The 27,469-nt window shown below is 50.0% G+C and overlaps 1 protein-coding gene across 1 annotated transcript in view; it reads left to right on the top strand.

Moving 5' to 3' along the window:
* The first annotated feature begins 551 nt into the window (after nt 1-551).
* The window catches only part of plekhd1 (pleckstrin homology domain containing, family D (with coiled-coil domains) member 1), a 154,699-nt gene continuing 127,781 nt past the window's right edge, over nt 552-27,469 (top strand). Inside the window, exons 1-2 of the mRNA XM_072487334.1 lie at nt 552-737; nt 11,034-11,127. Of these exons, the coding sequence (XP_072343435.1) occupies nt 568-737; nt 11,034-11,127 (264 nt within the window). The 5' untranslated portion in view covers nt 552-567. The remainder of the gene's footprint in view (nt 738-11,033; nt 11,128-27,469) is intronic.

The raw sequence follows: 27,469 nt of genomic DNA, 5'->3' as shown, positions 1-27,469 counted from the left end.
AATTAATGGAATTTGATGATACCTGGGCTAAAATGGTTATATTTTGAGGAAAATGCGTTAAAACCTCTCGGAGTGTGCAAGATTTATGGGGTGATCTAATTCAGGACTTTACGATGATTAAATAATTTGAAAGCAGATATAAAGAGAAACTATTTGCTGGAGGGGGCAGAAAGAGGAGATACTCTGAAAATTAGAATGTCTGTTTAGGGGTGATTTCAGGAAATACAAAGGGTGTTGGAAATGTGGAAATTCACCCCCCAAAAAAACTGAGGGAGGAGGGGGGGTCAATTTTTTAAAATGCAAACTGGGACGGACAGGTTTCAGGCTGGGTGAGGGGGGTATTAAGGGTAGAATTGAATGGTGCTGGCCGGAGGGGCTGAATGGCCTCCTGCTGTTCCTCTGACGATGGTATTCACCTATTTCCGTACTCGGCGCTCGGGATCCACAGTAAGAGGCGGTGTGTGTGTGTGTGTGTGTGAGGGTTGGAGTGTGCTCCTCCCAGCCCCTCCTGTCCACGCCGAGAGTCTCAGTCCCGCCTCCTCCCCGGGAGCTGCACTGACTCTCCACATGTCGCGTCGCAGCCCGGCTATGTTCAGTTCCAAACCGTCCGCTATCCTGCCTTCCTACTTCAGCGAGTACACCGAGGCAGACAAGCTGGATATTAGCACCAAGGTTCAACTGCACGGGGTCCTGTGGAAGAGACCCTTTGGTAGACAGTCTGCCAAATGGTCCAAAAGGTCAGTTCATCTTTTTCTGGGTGTTGTTCTAACCTCTGCTGCTCCCTCCAAGCGTCTCTCCAGCATATTGTTTATCTGGTCCCGTGGTTGGGTTTTTGTTTATTTGTCCGGCTGCTGTTCTTTTTTATCCAGGGGTTGTTTCTCAGTCCAGTGGATCCAGTGTGGCTGGGACCTGGTCAAGTTTAAAATCAACATTCACCAGGTCAATAAATCTGTGCGATCCGGGGGGCGTCAGCTCTCTGGCAGTGAGTGTTTCCAGCGTTTCGCTGAAGTAAACTACCTTTCGGTCGATTTTATTTTTTGGGGGGGGTGATCGAGTTAGTGAGATTGAGCTCCACTTTTCAGCGGCTCCCCATCCACCCAGCTCAGTCACTCTGGGGCGTCCGAGCGGGGTTTAAACAAGCGCCCGTGAATGTGGGGCCCGATTCTGCAGGAATCCCGTCGCAAGCTGAAATGCAACAATCTGACTCAGTTTTAACCAACGCCTGCAAACATTCTTTTAAACATAATGATTGGCAAATTAAAATTACACCTTCTAAACAAAAAATAAGAACGGCGTGTCCAGTGGATTGATGTGACTAACACTATATATCCAGCTGGGGGGCACTAAGTATAAATGACGCACTGAATTGTCTATTTTAACTTCTGGAGAGTTGAAGTCCCACCGTTCCATATTAGAGACAGGGGGTGTTTACTGAGTTTCTATGGAATTCCTCCCCTGTTGGTTTAACAAGAGGTTAAATCGTTTATGGGGGAAAGAGATTGATGATCTTGTATATTCTAGTGGGATGACAAGTGGCAAATAACATTCGCACCACACAAGTGCCAGGCAATGATCACCTCCAACAAGAGAAAATCTAATCATGGTCCCTTGACATTCAAGGTATTATCATCGCTGAAGCACCACCCTCCCCACCCCCCATCAATATCCTAGGGATTACCAATGATCTGCCACATAAATACTGTGCTTGCAACAGCAGATCAGAGGCTGGGAATTCTGCAGTGATTCCCCAAAGCCTGCTCACCATTTGCTTTACAAAGCAGAAATCAGCACTTTAGCTCAATGGTTAGCACTGTTGCTTCACAGTACCAGGGTCCCAGGTTCGATTCCCGGCTTGAGTCACTGTGTGGAGTCTGCTCATCCCTGTTTCTGCGTGGGTTTCCTCCGGGTGCTCCGGTTTCCTCCCACAAGTCCCGAAAGACATGCTGTTAGGTGAATTGGATATTCTGAATTCTCCCTCTGTGTACCCGAACAGGTACCGGAATGTGGCGACTAGGGGCTTTTCACAGTAACTTCATGACAGTGTTAATGTTAGCCTACTTGTGACAATAAAGATTATCACAATAATTACCATGAGTGCAGCTCAAGCGACACTCAAAAGGTTCAGTACCATCCAGGACAAAGCAGCCCGCTTAATTCACTTCCTCTACCACCAGTACACAGTGGCAACAGTACAGAATGCACTGCGGCCTCCTTCAACAGCACCTTCCAAACATGCAGCCTCTACCACCTAGGGGGAAAAGGGCCGCAGGTACATGAAAAAAATGTCACCCACAATTTCCCCTCCAAATCACTCACCATCCTGACTTGGAAATATATCACCATTCCTTCGCTGTCGTTGGATCAAAATCCTGGAACTCCCTCCCTGACAGCACAGTGGGTGTACCTACACCACATGGACTGCAGCGGTTCAAGAAGGCAGCTCACCACCAGCTTCTCCAGGGCAATTGAGGATAGGCAATACATACTGGTCTTGCTAGCAATTCCCAATGAATGAATAATAATAACAAATCACTGGTTATAGTGATCCTGGCTGCAGTGACAGTGCTGTAACATCCTCACGATGGCAGAGCCTAGCATGTCAGTGTAAAAGACAAGACTGAAGCACCTGCAACCATCTTCGCCTCCTCCAGAGGTTCCCAGATGTCAGCCTTCAACCAATTTGATTCACTCCACATGATATCAAAAAATGACTGGACATTGGGTACTGCAAAGACTCTCAACACACTCAGCGTTGGCAATGAAGACTTATGCTCCAGGACTAAGCTGCACTCTGAGCCAAGCTGTTCCAGTACAGCTACAGCGCTGGCACTTACCTAGTAATGTGGTATGTCCTGTCCACAAAAAGCTGGACAAATCCAACCTGGCCAACTACCACCCCTTCAGTCTACTCTTGATCATCAGCAAAATTATGAAAGTGTTAACAACAGCACATCTCAGTCCTATAGTATCGCTGCAGGATCTCCTCAGCTCAACCATCTTCTGCTGCTCCATCAAAGTCCTTCCCTCCATCATAAGGTCAGAAGTGAAGATGTTCACTGATGATGGTACAGTGTTCAATGCCATTCACAACTCAGGTTCTGAAGCGGTCCATGCCCACATGGAGCATGACCTGGATAACATTCTGGCTTTGGGCTCATAAGTAACAAGCAAATGTACACCACACAAGTGCCAGGCAATGACCAGCAACAAAAAAAAAAATCAGGCTGGTTTAGCACAGGGCTAAATCGCTGGCTTTTAAAGCAGACCAAGGCAGGCCAGCAGCACGGTTCAATTCCCGTACCAGCCCCCCCGAACAGGCGCTGGAATGTGGCGACTACGGGCTTTTCACAGTAACTTAATTTGAAGCCTACTTGTGACGATAAGCGATTTTCATTTCATTTCCTCCTGATATTCAATGGTATTGCCATCATTGAATCTCCCACAATCAACATACTGAATGCCAAGAAGGTCAATGGGGGAAAAATTAGAGAACGAGACAAAGCTAGCTAGAAATATGAAGACAGCAAAAGTTTCTCTAGATGCATAAATCAGAAAAAAATTAAAGTGAATGTTGGTCATATAGGAAGGAGTCTGGGGAATTAATAATGGAAAATATGGAAACGGCAGATGAATTGCGCAGGTATTTTGCATCGGTCTTCGCTATAGAGGATACAAGTAACATGCCAGAAATAGCTGTAAGTCAGGAATTGGAAAGGAGGGAGGAACTCAGGAAAATTACAACCATGAGGGAAGTGGTATTGAGCAAATTGTTGGACTGCGTGCTGACAAATCCTTGGGTCCTGTTGGACATCATCCCAGAGTTTCAAAAGAAGTGGCTCGTGAGATAGTTCATGCATTGGTTTTAATGTTCTAAATTTCTTGGAGAAGGTTCCATTAAATTGGAAAATAACAAATGTAACTCCTTTATTTAAAAAGGGAGAGGAACTGAAAGAGGGAAACTCCAGAAAAGTTAGCTTAACACTTGACACAGGCAAAATGTTGGAAGCTATTATTAAAACTCTTATGGCAGGGCACTTAGAAAAATTCAAGGTGATTAGCCCGACTCAACATGGTTTTGAGAAACAGAAACCATGTTAAACCAATTTATTGGAGTTCTTTGACGGAGTCCATGTGCTGTGGATAAAGGTGGATGTACTGCACTTAGATTTCCAGAAAGTATTTGATAAGGCGCCACATCAAAGGTTATTGCCGAAAATAAAAGCTCTTGTTTAGGAAAGCTAAAGAGGAAAACATATTGGTATGGATAGAGGGTTGGTTAGCTAACAGGAAACAGAGTTGGCAAAAATGGGTCTTTTTCTGGTTGGCAGGATGTGACAAGTGGTGTGCCACACGGATCAGTGCTGGGGCCTCAACTTTTTACCATTGATATAAATGACTTGCATGAAGGGACTGAAGGTATATTTGCTAAATTTGCTGATGATACAAAGATAGATAGGAAGAAAGTAATCTGTGAAGAGGACATACGGAGGCTAGGAAGGGATATAGATAGGTTAAGTCGTGGGTAAAGGCATGACAGGTGAAGTATAATGTGGGAAATGGTGAAATTACCCATTTTGGCAGGAAGCATATTATCTAAATGGTGAGAGATTGCCGAGCTCTGAGATTATGAAGGATTTGGGTCCCCTCGTTCATGAAGCATAAAAGATTAGTATGTAGATACAGCAAGTAATTAAGAAAGCTAATTGAATGTTATTGTTTATTGCGAGGAGAATGGAATACAAAAGTAGGGAGGTTATGCTTTAGTTGTACAGGGCATTGGTGAGACCACAGTTGGACTTTTGTGTACACTATGGGTCTCCTTACCGAAGGAATGATGTAAATACGTTGGAAGCAGTTCAGAGAAGGTTTATCAGACTAATACCTGGAATGGATAGGTTGTCTTCTGAGGAAAGGTAAGACAGGCTAGGCTTGTACCTGCTGGAGTTTAATAGAAGAAGAGGTGACTTGATTGAAACATATAAGATCCTAAGGGGTCTTGACAGGGTGGATGTGGAAAAGCTGTTTCCTCCTGTGGGAGAATCTAGAATTGGGGGGTCACTGTTTAAAAATAAGGGGTTGCCCATTTAAGACAGAGTTAAGAATCATTTTTTTCTGAAGGTTGTGAGTCTCTGGAATTCTCTTCCTCAAAAGGCAGTGGAAGCGGAGTCTTTGAATGTTTTCAAAGCAAGTTAGGTACATTCTTGATAAACAAGGAGGTGAAAGGTTATCGGGACTAGGCAGGAGGTTACAGTCAGATTAGCCATAATCTTGTTGATTGGTGGAACAGGCTTGAAGGGCCGAGTGGCCTACTCCTAACTCATATGTTCGTATTCTGGGGTTATCATTGATCAGAAATGCAATTAGGCCCACAATATAAATGCTGTGGCCACAAGGGCAGGTAAGAGACTGGGAACGTTTGTGGTGAACAACTCATCTCCTGACTCCCCAAAGCCTGTCTGCCATCTGAAAGGTACAAGTCTGGAGTGCAGCACCAACAACTCTCAAACAACCCAACACCATCCAGGACAAAGCATCCTGCTTAATCGACACCCCATCCTGCACTTTAAAAGTTCACTTCCACCACAATCAGTGCATAGTGGCAGTGGTGTGTACCACCTTCAAGGTACACTGCATCAACTCACCAAGGCTCATTTGACAGCACCTTCCAAATCTGCAATCTCTACCACCTAAAAGGACAAGGGCTGCATCGGAACACCTCCACCTGCAAGTTTCCCTCCAAACCACACACCATCCTAACTTGAACCTACTGGCGATCACAGTGAATTACCTCGTGTGTAAGGCGACCGTCCCAAAAACCTGTTTTTGCATATACTTGGCATAAAAGTCAGTCACGACAAGCTCGTAGTCAGCTTCACAAATGGATGTTTCACTTACCGGTACCTGATAACTGGGTGCAACAGGGGATATTGGCTGTGTTGAAAAGATGTGTGGGAATTCAAGACATTCCCACACACAGCAGACCCTGTATGGTGACAAAAAAGATGGTGACCACCCACAACCATGCCAAGGTATGTTTGGTATATCAGTTGACCCCCATATTTGGAAGGATTTTTCGAGGCTTCTAAGGTTGACTTATACTCTGACATCTGTTCCTTCACTGTCACAGGGGTTAAATCCTGGAACTCCCTCCCTAACAGCACTGTGGGTGCACCTGCACCACATAGTTTCATAGAATTTACAGTGCAGAAGGAGGCCATTCGGCCCATCGAGTCTGCACCGGCTCTTGGAAAGAGCACCCTATCCAAGGTCAACACCGCCACCCTATCCCCATAACTCAGTAATCCCACCCAACACTAAGGGCAATTTTGGACACTAAGGGCAATTTATCATGGCCAATCCACCTAACCTGCACATCTTTGGACTGAGGGAGGAAACTGGAGCACCCGGAGGAAACCCACGCAGACACGGGGAGAATATGCAGACTCCGCACAGACAGTGACCCAAGCCGGAATCTAACCTGGGACCCTGGAGCTGTGAAGCAATTGTGCTATCCACAATGCTACCGTGCTGCCCTGCACATGGACTGCAGCGGTTCAAGAAGGCAGCTCACTATAATCTTCTCGAGCAATTACGGATGGACAATAGATGCTGGTCTTATCTGCAATGTTCACATCCTGACAAAGCACAATGAGAAAAAAAAATCACTGGCTTTAATGATCATCTTGTAGTGATGCCGAGCTGCAGTGACAGAAATGGAAAACTGTACAGATACGGGAAATCTGAAATCTAAACAGAAAATACTTCGCAAATTTGGCAGGCGCTTTGGGGAGAGAAACAGAATTAATGTTTCAGGTCGATGACCTTTCATCAGAGCTCGCAATCCGAACTGTTTGTCGTGATTTTTGGTTGTCATGATTACTAGTTTGCAAGGTTGATGAGGTATGAGCTCCTTAATGTTATATATATATATATATATATATATATATAGCAGGATGCTGGTTTAAGACTGAACAAATGCATCACAATAAAGGTTGTGATACTGGCAGGATTGGTTCAATATCTAAATATTATAAAGGGGATAGAGAGCACTTAGCAACACAGTTTAGTAGTAGTGTTCATATACAGTATAGGATCACCCATAATAATCAACATTTAGCTTTGTGGTCAAATTGGTTGCTATTGCTGAATCTCATGGAGTTTTAAATGGATTGATGCATATTGGGTAATTCAGTTGGATTAAGATTACTCTGTATCTTCACTCCATCAACCCAACTTGGTTGCTTAATTTTGGATTAATTTTTGTTAGGCAAGTATATTAATCTCTGTTTTGACATTTTCAAAGACCTTCTTTGGAGATGGACACATGGGGCGGGATTCTCCGACCCCCCGCCGGGTTGGAGAATCGCCGGGGGGGGGGGGGGGGCGGCGTGAATCCTGCCCCGCCGGCCGCCGAATTCTCCGGCACCGAAAATTTGGCGGGGGCGGGAATCGTGCCGCGCCGGTCGGCGCCCCCCCCCCCCCCCCCGGGCGATTCTCCGGCCCGCGTTGGGCCGAAGTCCCGCTGCTGACATGCCAGTCCCACCGGCGTCAATCAAACCACCTCCCTTCCCGGCGGGACTGGCGGCGCGGGCGGTCCTGGGGGGGGCGCGGGGCGATCTGGCCCCGGGGGGTGCCCCCACAGTGGCCTGTGCCAAGGGAGCACTCTTTTCCTTCTGCCTTGGCCATTGCCTCCGCGATGGCTGATGCGGAAGTGACCCCCCCCCCCCCCGGTGCGCATGCGCGGGGATGACATCAGCAGCCGCCGATGCTCCCGTGCATGCACGGCCTTCCGCTGACCGGCGAGGTCTCTTCTGCCCCAGCTGCCGTGCGCCAAAGGCCTTTCCCGCCAGCCGGCGGCGCGCCAACCACTCCAGCGCTGGGCTAGCCCCTCAAGGTGAGGGCTTGGCCCCTAAAGATGCGGAGAAATCCGCACCTTTGGGGCTGCCCGACGCTGGAATGGTTCCCGCCACTCCATCCTGCCGGGACCCCCTGCCCCGCCGGGTAGGGGATAATCCCGGCCATGTTGTGGAAAACACAGTAGACCACCACAAAGTGGGCGACCCTCTGGGGGGGTGTACTGGAGTCCACTACCGGAGCAGTCGAGCATCGAAACCGCATCTTGAGGAGCCCGATGCACCGCTCAATCACAGCCCAGGTGGTTGCATGGTACCGGGTCTCCGCATCGGTCACCGGCCTCCAATCTGGCGTCATTATGCATGACCTTCATGTGGTGGTCGCACACGAGCTGGATGTCTAGGGAGTACATTTTCTGTTGAAGTAGGGCACACTCTGACAGCCCGGTGAGCGCAAGGCGCTATGCGTGCCAACTGTTAGCCCCTGGACATGGGGCATCCCATCGAAGGCTGAGAAATCAGCAGCCTGGGCAGCCTGTTGGGCTTAGTCCACATCAAAGTTTATATAGTTTGCTGTCCGGGCAAACAGGGAACCCGTGTCCTCGCGGATGCACTTGTGGGCTGTATTTTGTGAGATGCCACACAAATCCCTGTTCGCATCCTGGAACGATCCTGAGGCATAGAAATCCAAGGCTGCGGTGACTTTGACAGCCACCGGGAGTGGGTATCCTCCTCCACCACGTGTTGCCAAATCCGAAAAGGACAAGGCACAGGTTGTTGAGGTGGAGCCTCCTGTGGCACACTCTGTCCGTCATCTGTTCGAAAGACCAGCGACGCTGATACACCTTGGGCCATCACAGGTCTCCCCCTCTAGATCCCTCCCTGGCCTGATGGGAGCCGAGTCCTCAGACTGTGAGGGCCCTGCACATGGACCGCCGCCTCAAGCCTTTCTCGAAGCTGCTGCTCCCGCCTCCTCCAGCGAGGGCAGCTTCCGCGGCGTCCAAGATATTGTCCATACCATCTGTAATATCTGTAAGGAGTTGGAGTGGGTGAGAGACTGACAACCAGGATCCCCTCCCTGGTGCACACACCAGTGATGTCCCCGGTGCTGGGTGTTCAGATGTTGGCCACTGTGTCCTAGGTAATGTCTCCTGCAGTGTTCAGACAGTGTCCAGGCATCACGGTCTAATTGGGATGCTCGGAAATCCCCCCCATATGCTACATGGCATTTGACCGCTTTGGCAAAGGGTCATCTCGACTTGAAACATTAGCTCTTTCTCCCTGCCAGACCTGTTGAGATTTTCCAGCATTTTCTCTTTTGGTTTTATGCTACATGGCCTACTCATGAGCTTCCACTTGGGATGCGTGAAGCGCTCACTTAACTCCGATTGTCAATTCCCAATTAGCTATGGCCTTCAGCCGCGTGGCCAGAGGCCTCCATGGTCAGTCGGAGTTATGGGTGGTCGTGGGGCAGGCGGGTAGGGGCTGGGGTTGCCGCCAGAATGGGGACACATGATCCAGAAGTTGGCATGCTGGCACGCAGGCGCTGAGACACCCATCTCCCTCAAACCCGCCCAGGCCGTAGGCCGCCACCCCGCCTGCTCTGCCGCACCCCCTTCCCACACACACCGATGGCGGCCCACCCTGATTGACACTGGCCCCCCGGGGGCTCCCCCACACGCCCTCAGAGCACTGGGGCAACAATCCTAGTGCCCTCGGGATCATTGCCTGGGTTCAAAGACGGCTACTCACCTTCTCGGGACCCCACAGAAGCCCTTCCGCCAGCTTCATGTTTTTAAAAAGCTGTACTAAGCGGCGCCCGCGTGACCAATTACTGGGGAGGCCGTCAGAGAGGGGGTCGCTCCCGTTAATTGCCTGGTGATTTGGCTTAAGTGGTGATTATTAGTTTCTCGTGGTGGCGAGATCCTGACTTCGCCAACGGGGGCGGGTTAGGTAGCAAACAGATCGGCACCCCGCGCGGTTCTCAGTTTTGGCCACTCCCGCAATTTAACGGCCTCATCACGCTCGCACTTAAACACAACACCATTAAATCGTACCCAGAATTATTTTCATCACTGGGGAGCTGAGCTAGCTGACTCGACTGGCTCCTCCAAGATCGTGCCATCATTTTGAAAGAGTGCTCCGACCACTAAGTGGACTTGTGGGTCCCCCACACACCCTACCCATGGGGAATGTCCCCCGCCTACGCACATGGGCATTGCCCCGCAATCCCATCAAGTGATGGGACCCCTATTTGGGGTCGCCCTATTTGGGACCCCTATTTGGGCTTCCCTTTTCCAGGACTTCCCACACCCCCTTTCGGGCCACCCCCTCCACCCTTCACCCCCCAAACCTTCAGATACCCCTTCATAACCATCCTGCACCCCTCACCCTTGATATTATCCTCCTTCCATGGGCATGGCCCCCTAGGCCCTGACCCTTAGCAGTGCCACCCAGGCACCCTGTCACTGCCGCCTGGCATCCTGGGAGTGCTCCTACTGGTTTTGTGGTACCACCTGGGCATTTTGGCAGTGCCTGAATGCCTGCGCCAAGGTGCCATCTAATCCAGTGGGAGGGTCAGGGGGGCACCCTGCCCTAACCCTGATCAGCGAGGGGCCTCCAATGGCCTGGGGGACCCATTTGTGTGGACCAGTGCTAATCGGCACCTGCATGACCGCTCTCTGGGGAGCCGGTTAGATGAGGGGAGGCCGTTACATAGGGGGCCCTTCCCATTAATGGAATGGAGATTCGCCTTAACTGGTGATTATTGGATTCCCGCCAAGCCACGGGTGGAACCGGATCGCGCCAATGGAAGTGGGCCAGTTAGATCAGAAACCGATCGGTGCCTGGCTCAGTTCCCAACTTAGGACTTGCCCGCGGTCTCACCGACTCACTCGGATTCATGGTCGGTGCAACGCGGCAGTAGATCGCGCCCAGTATCTTTCCTGAGGCGCATTGGAATTCTGTGTTGTGTTTTCTTACTGATACCAGTGGATTTGATCCTCATGTGTGTTTAATTGTATTCAATCTAACATAGACAGAATTTCAGTTGGGGTATCATGCATTTGAACACAATTAGTTATTGTTTAAGTGTCATTGGGACACTGTTTAGTTTAGCTTGATACAGTGTGATATTGTCTCTGAGTGATCTGGCACACTGAATCTTTTTCTCTTTTCCAGATTCTTTCTCATCAAGGACAGTTTTTTGCTCTATTATGCAGAAAACGAAAGAAAAAACTTTGAGAGCAACAAATACTTCAACATACACCCCAAGGTCAGTAACCACAGCTTATCCCGTGTATAAAGAAAAACTGCAACCTCTCAACAGCAGTGTCCACTGTGACTCTAAACTCTTAGTAAGTCTGTTACTTAGAATATTGTGGTTCAACTCCCACTCCAGACACTAGAGCACACACCAGGTGCGGTATTGAGGGAGTGCTATACTGTCGGAGGTGCCGGTATTTAGGTGAGGCATTAAACTGAGGCAGTATCGGTTCTCCCAAGTAGATGTACAAGATCCCATGGTGTTGTTTCAGAGAAGACAAGGCGAGTTCTCCCTGGTGCCCTGGCCAATATGTATCCCCAACATCGCTAAAACAGATTATCTGGTCATTATCACAATGCTCCTGTTAGAGACATTTTCTTCTGAATTGTGTCCATCAATGCTAGCAAGGGCGGTACAGTGATGCAGTGGTTAGAACTGCTTCCTCACAGCACTGAGGACCAGGGTCCGATCCCGGTCCCGGGTCACTCTCCATGTGGAGTTTGCACACTCTCCCCATGTCTGCGTGGGTCTCACCTCCACAACCCAAAGATGTGCAGGGTAGGTGGATTGGCCACACTAAATTACCACTTAATTGGAAAAAAAAAAATTAGGTACTCTGAATTTATTTTTTTACAAATCAATGCTAGCACGAGGCACCACAAAAATGTACATTTATAGAGGACCTTTAATGCAGCAAAATATCCAAGTTGCTTCACAGGAGCCATCAAACAAAATTCAATACCCAGCCACCTAATGAGACATTACAGAAAGTGGCCAATAACCTGTCATAAGACAGGTTTTATGCAACAGCTTAAAGAAGGAGACGGAGATGGAGAGGTTTAAGAAGGGAATTGCAGAGCTGAGAGCCAAGGCAACTGGAAGCACGGCCACCAATGGCCGAATGATTCAAATCAGGATTTCTCAAGAAGCCAGAATGAAAGGAACACCGATTCCACAGAGGGTTGTGGGACTGGAGTAGATCACAGAGATTCAGAAAAGCCATGGAGAGATCAGAATATTTAAAATTGCGCTGTTGCTTAACCCAAAGCTAGTATAGGTAGACAAGCACAGATGGGTGAACAGGACGTGGTGTGAGTTAGGAGAGGAGCAACAAAGTTTTGGAAAAGCTGATGTTTACTAGTCAGGAGAGCATTGGAAAAGGCAGGTGGCATATGGAGGTGACAGGTGTTCAGCCACCTGCAGAACTGGCAAGATCTCCACATCACCTTTTTGAGGTAAGGCCCTCCTATAAAGCACCACTAAATAATGCTAGGCTTCTGAGGGATCAAGGATACTGGTAGTCCTGCCCGGCAAGAGCGAATCGGAGGCCGGAAGCTGCACTGAAATGACAGAGCCTCCAGGTAGGCAGTGGGTGTTCCTTGTAGCTCATCCTGAGGCCTGGTATCGTTACTGGATGGATCCCAGACCCCACCGGAGTGATGGCAGGAGTGGGTGGGGGGTCATGGGATTGATGTCAAGGGGCAGGGGTGTATATCCCTCGCCCTTCCTGATGTTGGGTCCTTCAATCAGGCACTGAGTGCCTATGAACGAGAGAACACCCCCCATTAAATTGAGAGCTAATGAAGACATGGATGAGGCACATCCTGTACAGTAAATGCAAAGGTTTTTAATCCTTCAAACTTCCCCAATGTAGCTCACTCTTATTACCTCATGCACTATTTTTACCTTTTAAAAATTAAACTGGTCAAGGGCCAAAAATTTCTCTGCTCAATTATCTGTGGTTAAGAGCTTGCCAGGTTGGCTATTTCCAGTAAAATTGTAAATGGATTCCGAGAGAACTTGTTCGTGATTTCACAGGGGATATCTGTTCAGAACAGAGGGAGGTCTTGCCAATCTGTTGCTTCACCTGAGAAAGAAGGACTTGTAATTCACAACAGCACCTTTCACAACTCGGACATCCAAAAGCACTTTCCAACCAATAACGTTCTTTTGAAATATAGTCACCGTTGTAATTTAGGAAATGCAGCAGCTAATTTGTGCACAGCAAGATCCCACAGAGACCAATGAGATAATGATGAGATAATCTGTTTCAGCATTGTTGGCAGAAGGATAAATATTGGCCAGGACACCAGGGGGAACCCCCTAGTTCTTCTTTTGAAGCAATGCTGTATGATCTTTTACATCCACATGCGGCGGAAGATGGGGCTTCAGTTTAATGTCATCCAAAAGGCAGACGTTCTGGCAGGGTGGATTTTCCTCAGCACTGTGTGCTGAACTTTCTGCAGTGGAACGTCAACCCACCGATGAGTAATGGCAGGAAGGAGCCACGGGGTGGAGGGCGTGAAGGAGTAGGCCGTGTCTTCTGATTGCGATGCGCTCAGCCATGGCTGACACCGTAAAAACAACCAGAGGAATCTTACTTTTCTCCCCTTCTGCCCTGAAAACCGTAACTCCTGCTGAGAGATGGTTCCAATGTGTTTGTTTTGTCAGCTCTCCAGCATCTTCCCCAGGTGAACAGTCTCCATTTATGTGCATCTCAAAGTTGTCCACAAGCTAGTTGACCATTTTAAAAACTAGATTCTGGCTGTATTTTACTCCAGTGTAGCTTGTAATTATATGAAATGATCGGGTGATTTGTATTCTAATGGAAATAGAGTCAAAAACATGAAACCTCAAGAAGTTTTCCATTCTAATAGAAAACAAGTGCTGAAATGGGACGGGGCCTGGGGTCTGGGACATCCTTTTTGTTCATGGGATGTGAGCATTAATGCTGATCCCAAATTGCCCTTTAAGGTGGTGGTGAGGCACCTTCTTGAACTGCTGCAGTCCATGTGATGTAGGTACACCCACTGTGCTGTGAAGGAGAGAGTTCCAGGAGCTTCCTGAGCTTTGATTTGTGAGATTGCTTCCACTGTTTACATGCATGCAGTTTGTGTTGCAGCTTCACCAGGTTGGCACCATATTTTTTGGTCTGTCTGGTGCTGCTCCTGGCATACTCTCCTCCACTGCAATTGAGCCAGGGATGATCTCTTGTTTTGGTGGTAAAGTTAGGGTAAGGGATATGCCAGGCCATGAGGTTACAGACCGTGGTTGAATGCAATTTTGTTGCTGCTGATGGCCCACATTACTTCATGAGTGCTCAGCTTTGTGTTAATAGGAACATAGGACTTAGGAGCAGGAGTAGGCCAAGGACTTAGGAGCAGGAGTAGGCCAAGGACTTAGGAGCAGGAGTAGGCCACTCGGCTCATCAAGCCTGTTATAGAACATATAGAACAATACAGCGCAGTACAGGCCCTTCGACCCACGATGTTGCACCAAAACAAAAGCCATCTAACCTACACTATAACCATTATCATCCATATTTTTATCCAATAAACTTTTAAATGCCCTCAATGTTGGCGAGTTCACTACTGTAGCAGGTAGGGTATTCCACGGCCTCACTACTCTTTGCGTAAAGAACCTACCTCTGACCTCTGTCCTATATCTATTACCCCTCAGTTTAAGGCTATGCCCCCTCGTGCTAGCCATTTCCATCCGCGGGAGAAGGCTCTCACTGTCCACCCTATCTAACCCTCTGATCATTTTGTATGCCTCTATTAAGTCTCCTCTTAACCTTCTTCTCTCTAACGAAAACAACCTCAAGTCCATCAGCCTTTCCTCATAAGATTTTCCCTCCATACCAGACAACATCCTGGTAAATCTCCTCTGCACCCGTTCCAAAGCCTCCACGTCCTTCCTATAATGCGGTGACCAGAACTGTACGCAATACTCCAAATGCGGCCGTACCAGAGTTCTGTACAGCTGCAACATGACCTCCTGACTCCGGAACTCAATCCCTCTACCAATAAAGGCCAACACTCCATAGGCCTTCTTCACCACCCTATCAACCTGGGTGGCAACTTTCAGGGATCTATGTACATGGACGCCTAGATCCCTCTGCTCATCCACACTTTCAAGAACTTTTTCATTAGCCAAATATTCCACATTCCTGTTATTCCTTCCAAAGTGAATCACCTCACACTTCTCTACATTAAACTCCATTTGCCACCTCTCAGCCCAGCACTGCAGCTTATCTATATCCCTCTGTGACCTGCTACTTCCTTCCACACTATCGACAACACCACCGACTTTAGTATCGTCTGCAAATTTACTCACCCACCCTTCTGCGCCTTCCTCTAGGTCATTGATAAAAATGACAAACAGCAACGGCCCCAGAACAGATCCTTGTGGTACTCCACTTGTGACTGAACTCCATTCTGAACATTTCCCATCAACCACCACCCTCTGTCTTCTTTCAGCTAGCCAATTTCTGATCCACATCTCTAAATCACCCTCAATCCCCAGCCTCCGTATTTTCTGCAATAGCCTACCGTGGGGAACCTTATCAAACGCTTTGCTGAAATCCATATACACCACATCAACTGCTCTACCCTCGTCTACCTGTTCAGTCACCTTCTCAAAGAACTCGATAAGGTTTGTGAGGCATGACCTACCCTTCACAAAGCCATGCTGACTATCCCTGATCATATTATTCCTATCTAGATGATTATAAATCTTGTCTCTTATAATCCCCTCCAAGACTTTACCCACTACAGATGTGAGGCTCACCGGTCTATAGTTCCCGGGGTTGTCTCTGCTCCCCTTTTTGAACAAAGGGACCACATTTGCTATCCTCCAGTCCTCTGGCACTATTCCTGTAGCCAATGATGACATAAAAATCAAAGCCAATGGTCCAGCAATCTCTTCCCTGGCCTCCCAGAGAATCCTAGGATAAATCCCATCAGGTCCCGGGGACTTATCTATTGTGCCATTTGATAAGATCATGGCTGAACTGGCTGAAGTCTCAACTCCGCTTTCCTCCTATAATCCTTGACTCCTCTGACAATCAAAAATCAACTAACTCTGCCTTGAAATTATTCAATGACACATCCTACCCTGCTTTTAGAGAAAGAGCATCCCACATACAACACTCAGAGAAAAACGTTCACTTAATCTCCTTCTTAAATGGGAGACCTTTTAAAATTCAGTTGTTAGATCTTTCCAAGTCTATTTCATTTAGTGTGACTTTGTCCACTATAGCCATGGACTGATGTATCCATGACAGGTAGACAGGCCAGTACAAGGTCAAGTAGGCTTTTACCTCTTGTTGGTTCCCTCAACACTTTCTGCAAGCCCAGTGTGGTGGATATGTCCTTTAGGACTTAGCTCAGTCTGTAGTGGTGCTATGGAGCCACACTTGGTGATGGACATTGAAGCCCCCACCCATTGTACACTTTGCGTCCCTGCCACTTTCAGTGCTTCTTCCAAATGGTGTTCAACATGGAGGAGGACTCATTCATCAGCTGAGGGAGGGGGTAATAGGTGGGAGGGGGTAATAGGTAGCAGGAGGATTCCTTTGCCATGTTTGATCTGATGCTATGAGACTTTGTGGGGCTCAGAGTAAATGTTAGGGACACCCAAGGTAACACCCTCTCAATTGTATACCACTGTGCCACCAACTCTGGCGGGTCTGTGCAGGGATGATGATGGAGGAGCGCGGGACATTGTCTGCTGAGTATGATTCTCTGAGTATGACTACATCAGACTGTTGCTTGAATACTCTGTAGTTAGGGCAGCACGGTAGCACAAGTGGATAGCGCTGTGGCTTCACAGCGTCAGGGTCCCAGGTTCGATTCCCCGCTGGGTCACTGCCTGTGCGGAGTCTGCACGTTCTCCCCATGTCTGCGTGGGTTTCCTCCGGGTGCTCCGGTTTCCTCCCACAGTCCAAAGACGTGCAGATTAGGTGGATTGGCCATGATAAATTGCCCTTGGTGTCCAAAAAGGTTAGGAGGGGTTATTGGGTTACGGGGATAGAGTGGAGGTCAGGGCTTAAGTGGGGCGGTGCAGACTCGATGGGCCGAATGGCCTCCTTCTGCACTGTGTGTTCTGTGTTCTATGTAAAACTCTTCCAATTTTCACACAAGCCCAGAGATGTTAGTAAGCAAGATCCTGCAGGGTCGACAGGACTGGGTGTGCCGTTGTCCTTTCTGATGCCTCAGTCCATACCGGATGGTCTGTCTGGTTTTATTCTTTTTTTACTCTTCTATAGATTGGGGGTGGGGCAGAGGTGGGGGTGAGCTGTGACAGCCCCTATATGAAGACCATGAAGTTTCTTATTTAATTCAAATCTTTCTGAGGTAGATTCTCAACTCAATGACTTGGGAGGGGGTTACAGAACCACAGGTTGGCAACATTCCGTCTCGCTGCAGTCTTCAAGTAGTGCTCGCTGGGATCTGTTGAAAGGTCAATCCTCAGTCTAATGTGGATCCTGAGGCATTACCCTGCCAGAGTCAGTGAATAAGTCAAATCAGCTGCTGGCTGCTGTAGGGCCCTCAGAACAGACTGTTGGCCCAAGCCCTGATCTACTGACTGGTGACAAGGTGGCAGGACAGGTTGGGAAGCCTGTTTAAAAAGGTGAATGGGGTACTTGGCTTAATTAATAGAGACTAAGGACATTAATCTAAACCTTTCTAAAATATCGGTTAGGCCTCAGCTGGAGTATTGTGTCCAATTCTGGGTGCCACACTTTAGGAAGGATGTGAATACCTTGGAACGGTGCACAGATTTAGTAGAAGGGCACTAGGAATGAGGGAAATGAAGATTGGCGAAGTTGAGATTATTTTCCTTTAGACAAAGAAAGTTAGGAGGAGATTTAATAGGGGTTTTGATAGAGTAAATATGGAGAAACTGTTCGCACTGGTAGTGGGTTTTTATGATTTGGAAAGCATTGCTTAAACGGGGATGGAAGCAGATTTAATAGTAATTTTCAAAGGAGAATTGGATAAATACGTATAAACATATGAACAATGAAAGATGTTCAGTTACATCCAGTGTGCTCCACACAATGATACCTGATGTATCACGCAGTATGTACACCCCCAGCCCAGCCAAAGGCAGGCCATCTCTTTGGAGAGGCAGAAATACAGGTAAAAAGCCAGGACAATTTGCTGCAGTGTATGGGATGTGGAGGGTTTGGAACCCGAGAAAACCCTCTCTGACCTGCCAGAGGCAATGGACCCTTGACCAGATCACTCTGGTCTTGATGATTCCTTGTAGTAGCTATCCTTTGTAAGTTGTGATGTCTATTGCTGGGCCAGCTTTTACTTAAAAGAATTCAGCAAATCAGCATTCACTGCAAAACCACAGCCCGTTCCAGGGATGTACCATTTTCTGGGAAAAGAATCACTTCCTGATCTAACCTATGTCTGGCTCTATATAACTTCATATTCTGACCCCCTAGTCCTCCCTAACCTGTTTAATTGGAACAAACTGAACTCTGAACGTAATCATCATTTTATCACTATTTATCATCTTTCACTCAACATCCCCAAGTGTAAATTACAGAGCCCAGCTATTTTCATCTATCTTGGTAAAACAAAAATGCTTGCTTTGCAGGGCCCTGGGAGAGAGGAGCGGAGTGTGACTAATTGGATAGATCTTTTAAAGATTTGGCACAGGCATGATGGGCTGAATGGTCTCCTTCTGTGCTCTAAGAGTCTAAGACTGGTAATGGGCATTTCACAAAGTAACTTGTTGCTGCCCCTTGCACAAAAGTCAAGAGTTCAATTGGCTATGGGGAGCAAAGCAGCTTAAGTAGATGACCATGCATTTGGTGTTGGCACTCTGTGACAGGACATATCCTGCAGCACACCTCGGCTTGCATTGTCAAGCGGAGGTAAATTCTTGTACTCTAAAACCAAGACATAAAATATCAATACCACTTTGGCATCAATGGTGCAATTACTTTAAGCCACCAGTAATGCAGACTCTCTCTCTCTCATTCTTCAAGAGTCAACCTTGAAATATTTCCAGCAAGCAGCCTCATGTGACATGCCCTACAAAACGCACCACTTTTTCAATTATTAGTTGTGCCTAAAAATACAGCACTGGCCCAAAATACCAATTCCCCCCAGGCAATGTGCAATATTAAATGTTGTACTTGAAGCAGGCCTGGCCACCCCTGTGAGACTGACTGACTGACCTCTGTTTTCATCTGTGTGGTCGCCTCGCTCAGCAGACTACATTGTACTGGGTGGGGTGGACTGTGTCTGCATAGGTGATGCAAAAGAAAGCCATACTGCATTTACTTGGCACCTTTCACAACCTCCAGATGTCCTGAAGCGCTCCACAGTCAATGAGGTACTTCTGAATTGTGGTCACCGTTGCAATGTAGGACATACAGCAGCCAATGAAAACACCACAAGACCCGACAAACTGCAATATGATAACCATAGAATCCCTTTTCAGGTCTTGGGTACTATTTCCTTTTTAATTATGGCACAAACAGTTTACATGAAAACACTGGACGTTTCAAAGCATTTTATAGACAATATCCTATTTTTTCTTTTAAAATGTAGTCACTTTTGTGGTGTAGTAAACAGGGCAGCCAATTAATGCACAGCATTAAAAGATATTATTTTATAAATAGCCACAAAGCAATGTCATAAATGATCAGATTGTCTGTTTAAGTGATATTGGTTTAGGGATAAATAGCAGGACACCTGGTCTGCCCTGCAATTCTTTGAATAGCACCATTCAAACGAGAGCGAAGATGAGGCCTCAGCTAATGCCTTGTCTCATCTGGAAAATAGTACGGCACTCCCTCAGCACCACACTGGAGTACCAGCCTAGATGATAAGGTCAAGACACTAGAGTGGGACATTATGACTGTGTGGGAAGGCTGATCTTCACACTTTTATCCAGTGGCCACTTATCTGACTAGGTGTTTTACAATGCACTGAGGTGCATTCTTTTTTTTTTTTAAATATTTTTATTAAAGGTTTTCATAAAATATCAATAACAAAATGAGAAAGAAATAAGAACCCAACAGGGTTAAGTACAAAACACAATCTAAAAAAGCAACCTCCCAAACCCCTCCTCCCTGTACATAAATAATAAATTAACATTAACACCCCGACTTAACACAACAGGTGTATACACCCCTCAGACCCTCCAGTGTAAATAACATAAACAAAAATAAAGTAAACACCCCCCCCCCCCCCCGAGCTGCTGCTGCCATTGACCAATGTCTATCGTTCTGCCAGAAAGTCTAAGATCGGTTGCCACCGCCTAAAGAACCCTTGTACCGACCCTCTCAAGGCGAATTTCACCCTCTCCAATTTAATGAACCCTGCCATATCGCTGATCCAGGATTCCACGCTTGGGGGCCTTGCATCTTTCCACTGAAGGAGAATCCTTCGCCGGGCTACCAGGGACGCAAAGGCCGGAATTCCGGCCTCTTTCGCCTCCTGCACTCCCGGCTCCTCTGCCACCCCAAATATTGCGAGCCCCCAGCCCGGTCTGGCCCTGGATCCTACCACCCTCGACACCATCCTTGCTACGCCCTTCCAAAATTCCTCCAGCGCTGGGCATGCCCAGAACATATGGGTGTGATTTGCTGGGCTACCTGAGCACCTAACTCACCTGTCCTCCCCCCCCCCCCCCCCCCCCCCCCCCAAAGAACCGGCTCATCCTTGTCCCGGTCATGTGTGCCCTGTGCAGCACCTTAAACTGTATGAGGCTGAGCCTCGCACACGAAGAGGAAGAATTCACCCTCCCTAGGGCATCTGCCCACGTCCCCGCTTCGATCTCCTCTCCCAACTCCTCCCCCCACTTACCTTTCAAGTCCACCACCGAGGCCTCCTCCTGCATCACCTGGTAAGTTTCCGAGATCTTCCCCACTCCCACCCACCCCCCCAGAGCACCCTGTCCTGTACGGTGTGTGGCAGTAGCCGCGGGAATTCCACCACCTGCCGTCTGGCAAACGCCCTTACCTGTAAGTACCTGAAAGTGTTCCCCGGGGGGAGCCCGTACTTCTCCTCCAGCTCACCCAAGCTCGCAAACTTCCCGCCCACAAACAGGTCCCCCAACTTTCGTATCCCTGCCCTGCGCCACCCCTAAAACCCTCCACCTGTTCTTCCTGGGGCGAACCGGTGGTTCCCCCATAATGGGGTCCACGCCGAGGCCCCAACTCCCCCCCCCCCCCCCCCCCCCCCCCCCCCCCATGCCGCCTCCACTGCCCCCAAATTTTGAGGGCCGCCACCACCACCGGGCTCGTGGTATACCTCCTTGGAGGGAGCGGTAGCGGCGCCGTTGCCAGCGCCCCCAGACTCGTACCCACACAGGACGCCGTCTCCAGCCTCTTCCATGCAGCGCCCTCCCCCTCCATCACCCACTTGCGCACCATCGTTGCATTGGCGGCCCAGTAGTATCCACAGAGGTTGGGCAGCGCCAGTCCCCCCCCTATCTCTTCTCCGCTCCAGGAACACCCTTCTCACCCTCGGAGTCCCTCGCGCCCACACAAACCCCATTATACTCCTGTTAACCCGCCTGAAAAAAGCCTTCGGGATAAACACGGGGAGGCACTGGAACAGGAACAAAAACCTTGGGAGCACCGTCATTTTGACTGACTGCACCCTACCCGCCAAGGACAGCGGCAACGCGTCCCACCTCTTGAACTCCTCCTCCATTTGCTCCACCAGCCTTGTAAAGTTAAGCCTATGCAGGGCCCCCCAGCTCCTGGCCACCTGGACCCCCAAATATCTGAAACTCCTCTCGCCCTTTTTAGTGGGAGTTCGCCAATCCCCCTCTCCTGGTCCCCTGGATGAACTACGAACAGCTCGCTCGTCCCCATATTGAGCTTGTACCCCGAAAAGTCCCCAAATTCCTTAAGGATCCTCATTACCTCTGGCATTCCTCCCACCGGGTCCGCCACATATAGCAGCAAGTCGCCCGCATAAAGCGACACCCTATGCTCCTCCCCACCCCGCACCAACCCCCTCCAGTTCCTCGACTCCCTCAGTGCCATAGCCAGGGGTTCAATCGCCAGTGCGAAGAGCAGGGGGGACGGGGACACCCCTGTCTCGTCCCTCGGTGCAACCGAAAGTACTCGGACCTCCTCCTGTTTGTGGCCACATCGCCATCGGGACCTCATACAACAGCCTAACCCACCTGACAAACCCCTCCCCAAACCTGAACCTCTTCAGCACCTCCCACAGGTACCCCCACTCTACCCTATCGAAGGCTTTCTCAGTGTCCATCGCCACCACTATCTCCGCCTCCCCCTCCCTCGCTGGCATCATGATAACGTTCAAAAGCCTCCGCACATTCGCGTTCAACTGTCTCCCCTTCACAAACCCCGTCTGGTCTTCATGGATGATCTGCAGCACACAATCTTCAATCCTCGTGGCTAAGACCTTCGCCAGCACCTTGGCATCTACATTTAGCAAGGAAATCAGTCTGTAAGACCCACATTGCAGGGGATCCTTGTCCCGCTTCAGGATCAAGGAGATCAGTGCCCGGGACATCGTCGGGGGTAAAGCACCCCCCTCCCTTGCCTCATTGAAGGTCCTAACTAACAGCGGGCCCAACAGGTCCATATATTTTTTATAGAACTCGACCGGGAAACCGTCCGGCCCCGGTGCCTTCCCCGCCTGCATGCTTCCTATCCCTTTGATCAGCTCCTCCAGCCCAATCGGGGCCCCTAGTCCCGCCACCAGTCCCTCTTCCACCTTTGGAAACCTCAATTGGTCCAGGAAACGGCCCATCCCTCCCTCCCTCCCGTGGGGGCTCGGATCGGTACAATTCCTCATAGAAGTCCCTGAAGACCCCATTAAATCCAACCCCACTCCGCACCACGCTCCCTCCCCTATCCTTAACTCCCCCGATCTCCCTAGCTGCGTCCCGCTTCCGAAGCTGATGCGCCAGCATCCGGCTTGCCTTTTCCCCATACTCGTAGACCGCCCCCTGGGCCTTCCTCCACTGTACCTCCGCCTTCCTGGTGGTCACCAGGTCGAATTCGGCCTGGAGGCTGCGCCTCTTCCTCAACAATCCTTCCTCAGGTTCTTCCGCATACCTCCTGTCTACCCTCACCATCTCCCCCACCAGCCTCTCCCTCTCCCCCCGCTCCCTCCGCTCCTTGTGGGCCCTGATGGAGATCAGCTCTCCCCTCACCACCGCCTTCAGTGCCTCCCATACCATCCCCACTCGGACCTCCCCGTTGTCATTGGTCTCCAAGTACCTCTCTATACATCCTCGGACCCGCTCGCTCACCTCCTCGTCCGCCAAAAGCCCCACCTCCAAGCGCCACAGCGGGCGCTGGTCCCTCTCCTCCCCCAGCTCCAAATCCACCCAATGCGGGGCGTGGTCCAAAATGGCTATTGCCGAATACTCGGTATCCTCTACTCTCACTATCAGCGCCCTACTCAAAATGAAAAAGTCGATTCGAGAATAAGCCTTCTGGACATGTGAGAAGAATGAATATTCCCTCGCCTTGCGAATCTCCAAGGGTCCACCCCTCCCATTTGGTCCATAAATCCCCTCAACACTCTAGCCGCCGCCGGCTTCCTACCCGTCCTAGACCTGGAGCGATCCAGTGCCGGATCCAACACCATGTTAAAGTCTCCCCCCATTATCAGGCCCTCCACTTCCAGGTCTGGGATCCGACCCAACATACGCCGCATAAAACCCGCATTGTCCCAGTTCGGAGCAAACACATTGACCAGTACCACCCTCTCTCCCTGCAGCTTACCACTAACCATTATGTACCTACCGCCCATTATCTGCCACAATGCTCGACGCCTCGAATGACACCACCTTTCCCACCAAGATTGCCACCCCTTGATTTTTGGCATCTAGCCCCGAGTGAAACACCTGACCTACCCACCCTTTCCTCAGTCTTACCTGGTCTGCCACCTTCAGGTATGTCTCCTGGAGCATAACCACATCCGCCTTAAGCCCCTTCAGGTGCGCGAACACGCGGGCCCGCTTAACCGGCCCATTCAGTCCCCTTGCATTGCAGGTTATCAGCCGGATCAGGGGGCTACCCGCCCCCCTCCCCTGCCGATAGCCATGACCCCTCCTCGGCCAGCCACGCGCCCGCATCCCACACCCGGCCCGTTCCCCACAGCGGCATACCCCTGTCTCGACCCCCCCCCCCACTCGCTCCAGCTCCTCCTTGACCTTAGCAGCAGCATCTCGATACCCCCCTCCCCCCCCCGGCTAGAACCCATCCTAGCTGGTTTACCCCCCCCCCCCCATTGCACTTCCGCAAGTCAGCTGACTCCTGCTGACCCTGGCCACTCCCGCCTCCCCTTCGACTCCTCCCATTGTGTGGCACACCCTCCTCTCCCGCTCCCCATCGACAGGCTCTCCCCCTCCCCCCTCCGTTCTAAGCGCGGGAAACAATCCTCGCTTCCCCGGCCCCCCAGTCTTCGGCACGGGAAAAAATCCCGCGCTCTCCACCTACCAGGTCCCGCCACCAACCAAAACAGTGCCCAACCCGCCCCATCCACCCTCCCCAACCCGAAAGAGAAAAACACAGAGAAAAAGAAACCCAAAACAATGCAAAGGCCCCCCCCTCCCGAACCAAAAATAGGCATAACATATCCACCGCAGTCCCCAATCGCCCATCCCGACCCTCAGTCTGTGTCCAGCTTCTCGGCCTGAACAAAGGCCCACGCCTCCTCCGGAGACTCAAAATAATGGTGCCGGTCCTTGTAGGTAACCCACAGTCACGCCGGCTCCAACATGTCAAGCTTCACCCCCTTCCTGTGCAGCACCGCCTTCGCTCGATTGTACCCGGCCCCCCTCTTCGCCACCTCCACACTCCAGTCCTGATATATCCGAACCTCCGCGTTCTCCCACCTGCTGCTCCTCTCCTTCTTGGCCCACCTGAGCACACACTCCCGATCGACGAACCGATGGAACCGCACCAGCACCGCCCGCGGAGGCTCGTTAGCCTTGGGCCTCCTCGCCAACACTCTATGGGCCCCTTCCAGCTCCAGGGGCCCCTGGAAGGACCCCACTCCCATCGGCGAGTTCAACATGGTGACCACATAGGCCCCCACGTCCGGCCCCTCCGGGAGGCCCGGAATCCGCAGATTCTTCCGCCTCGACCGATTCTCCATCTCCTCGAACCGCTCCTGCCATTTCTTGTGGAGCGCCTCGTGCGCCTCAACCTTTACCGCCAGGCCTAAGATCTCGTCCTCATTGTCAGATCTTTTGTCGAGCCTCTTGGATCGTCACCCCCTGGGCCATCTGTGTCTCCAGCAGCTTATCAATAGAAGCCTTCATCGTCTCTAGCAGGTCCGTTTTAATCTCTCTGAGGCAGTGCTGGATACCCTCCTGTTGCTCTTCCGCCCACTGTCTCCACACTGCCTGGTCTCCGCCCGCCGCCATTTTGTCCTTCTTCCCTCCCTTCTTCTGTTCCACACCACCTTTTTTGTCGCCCCGCTCCTAGTTAAAGCCATATACTGCCGCAACCGGAAGTCTCGAGAGGGAATCCTTTTGGCAGTGTTCGCTTCACCAATCTGCCCCAAAAAGTCTGTGAAAACTCCTGAAAAAGGTCTGAGAGTAAGTTCCAGACGGGAGCTGCCGAATGCGCGACCTACTCCTCCATGGCCGCCACCAGAAGCCTCGTCCCCGCTTCTTCAATGGCCTTGGTAGATCTCTTCACAGTTGTTCCCTCTGCTGCTAGAATTCACCTTTATTAGAGGCCCTCAAGTCAGGTTGCAGCTTTAAGCTTGCCCTTCCCCCGCCTGCATGCTGGAAGAGGCTCCTCTCCTGCAGTTACAGACAAATCTTTTACTGTTTCTGCCGGGTCTGGTAACCAAAAGACATAACATTCCTGGCGGACACTGTCAAGGGAATGTTGCAGTCTTCTTCCCACACCGGGAAATGTCAAACAAATGCCGTGGGGGCCCTGTAAAAGAGCCCAAAAGTACATTCCAAGCGGGAGCTACCGAATATGCGACCTAGTTCTGCATAGCCGTACCCGGAAGTCCGAGGTGCATTCTCATTGGACACTTAGGCAGTATTTAATGGAGGTGATGGAGCTTTCACTTACTGACTGCAGGGAGTCCTGCATTGCCTCTTTTCGGGAAGGCCTGCTGAGTTAAGGTAAAGGTGTGCCCTCTCTGGGATCAAGGACCCTGGGAGCTTGATTTATAAGGGGATCAGGGGTTATGGGGAGAAGGCAGGAGAATGGGGATGAGAAAATATCAACCATGATTGAATGGCGGAGCAGACTCGATGGGCCAGGTGGCCTAATTCTGCTTCTATGTCTTATGGAGCGAAAGTCCTGCCTACCAAGATCTGCCCACAAATCAGAGGATGGCACCTTTTCATAGCTCAGCAGCGCCATCTGGGGCTGCTTCTTGTATTACACCCACTCGAGGCCGAGGATTGGTGCTGGATAGTCAAAGAGGGAATTGCAGGGTGGGGGTTGCAGGAGAGATGGGGTGGTGGGATCTGCAGCAAGAGCAGGAAAGAGGCTCCCAGCAGGACCTTTTCCTGATGCTGGGCCCCTCGATCAAGCACAGAGTGCCTTCAAAAGAGAGACCCTCCGTGGGAGCCCTCAAGCAACCCCAAGAGGGTTTGCTTTTTTTCGGGATTTCCGCATGGTGAGTCCCTTGCCCACCACTGGTTGAGTAGCAGAGGCAGCAAGATGAGGCCTTCAAATGGGTATTAATTGCCTCTTAATGGTTTCAATTGGCTCTGGGGCAGAAAAGCCATCCAAGAGCCACCTTGCCACTGGCTTAATCAGGCAGTAACAGGAAGGTGCCAGGGTTCCTCTCCATCAACCACCGACCCGATTAAATGCCCCTCACATCAAACTCACAATGGGTCAGACATTAATTTCCACGCTTAGACTCCAGGGCCTAAATCGTCCGGTCCTGCTTGCACGGGAGTCGTCACGGGCAGGACGGAAATTTCAATGGACAAGCAAAAGGTCCATTGACCTCGGGTGGGAATCTCCGGTCCAGGGGCAGGTGGGACCAGAAAATCCCACCCTAGGTGTGGAAGACAGGGAATGGATCAGCCTGGGTCACTTTAAGTCCAAGCAGCAGAGCTGAATTTGGGCTGTGTTTGAACAACACTGGTCCACTCATTTACTTATCCCAACCTTTGTTACAACAGATTCAACATGTTTAGGGGAACTCCAAATTTACTGGGTTTGCTAGTTTTGGTTGTTTTATTCGTTCATGGGGCGTGGGCATCGCAGGCTGTGCCAGTATTTATTGCCCATCCCTAATTGCCCTTGAGGGGGCAGTTAAGAGTCAACCATATTGTTGTGGGTCTGGAGTCATGTGTAGGCCAGACCAGGTAAGGATGACAGATTTCATTCTCTAAAGGACATCAGTGAACCAGGTGGGTTTTTACAACAATGGTATTAATTCCAGTTTTTTACTGAATTCAAATTTCACCATTTGCAGTGCCACTCACCTGGGTCCTCAATATTACTCCGGGTCTCTGGTTAAGTAGTCCAGTGACAATATCACCGCCTCCCTAGTGTTCATTCAGTATTTAGCCTGATAAGTAATCTCCTCAAAAATCATGATTATTATAATGT

This window comes from Scyliorhinus torazame, chromosome 2 (assembly GCF_047496885.1).
Source record: "Scyliorhinus torazame isolate Kashiwa2021f chromosome 2, sScyTor2.1, whole genome shotgun sequence".
In the NCBI taxonomy this organism is placed as follows: domain Eukaryota; kingdom Metazoa; phylum Chordata; class Chondrichthyes; order Carcharhiniformes; family Scyliorhinidae; genus Scyliorhinus; species Scyliorhinus torazame.
Note: the sequence above shows the minus strand (reverse complement) of the source record. Positions and strands in the feature narration are given on the sequence as shown.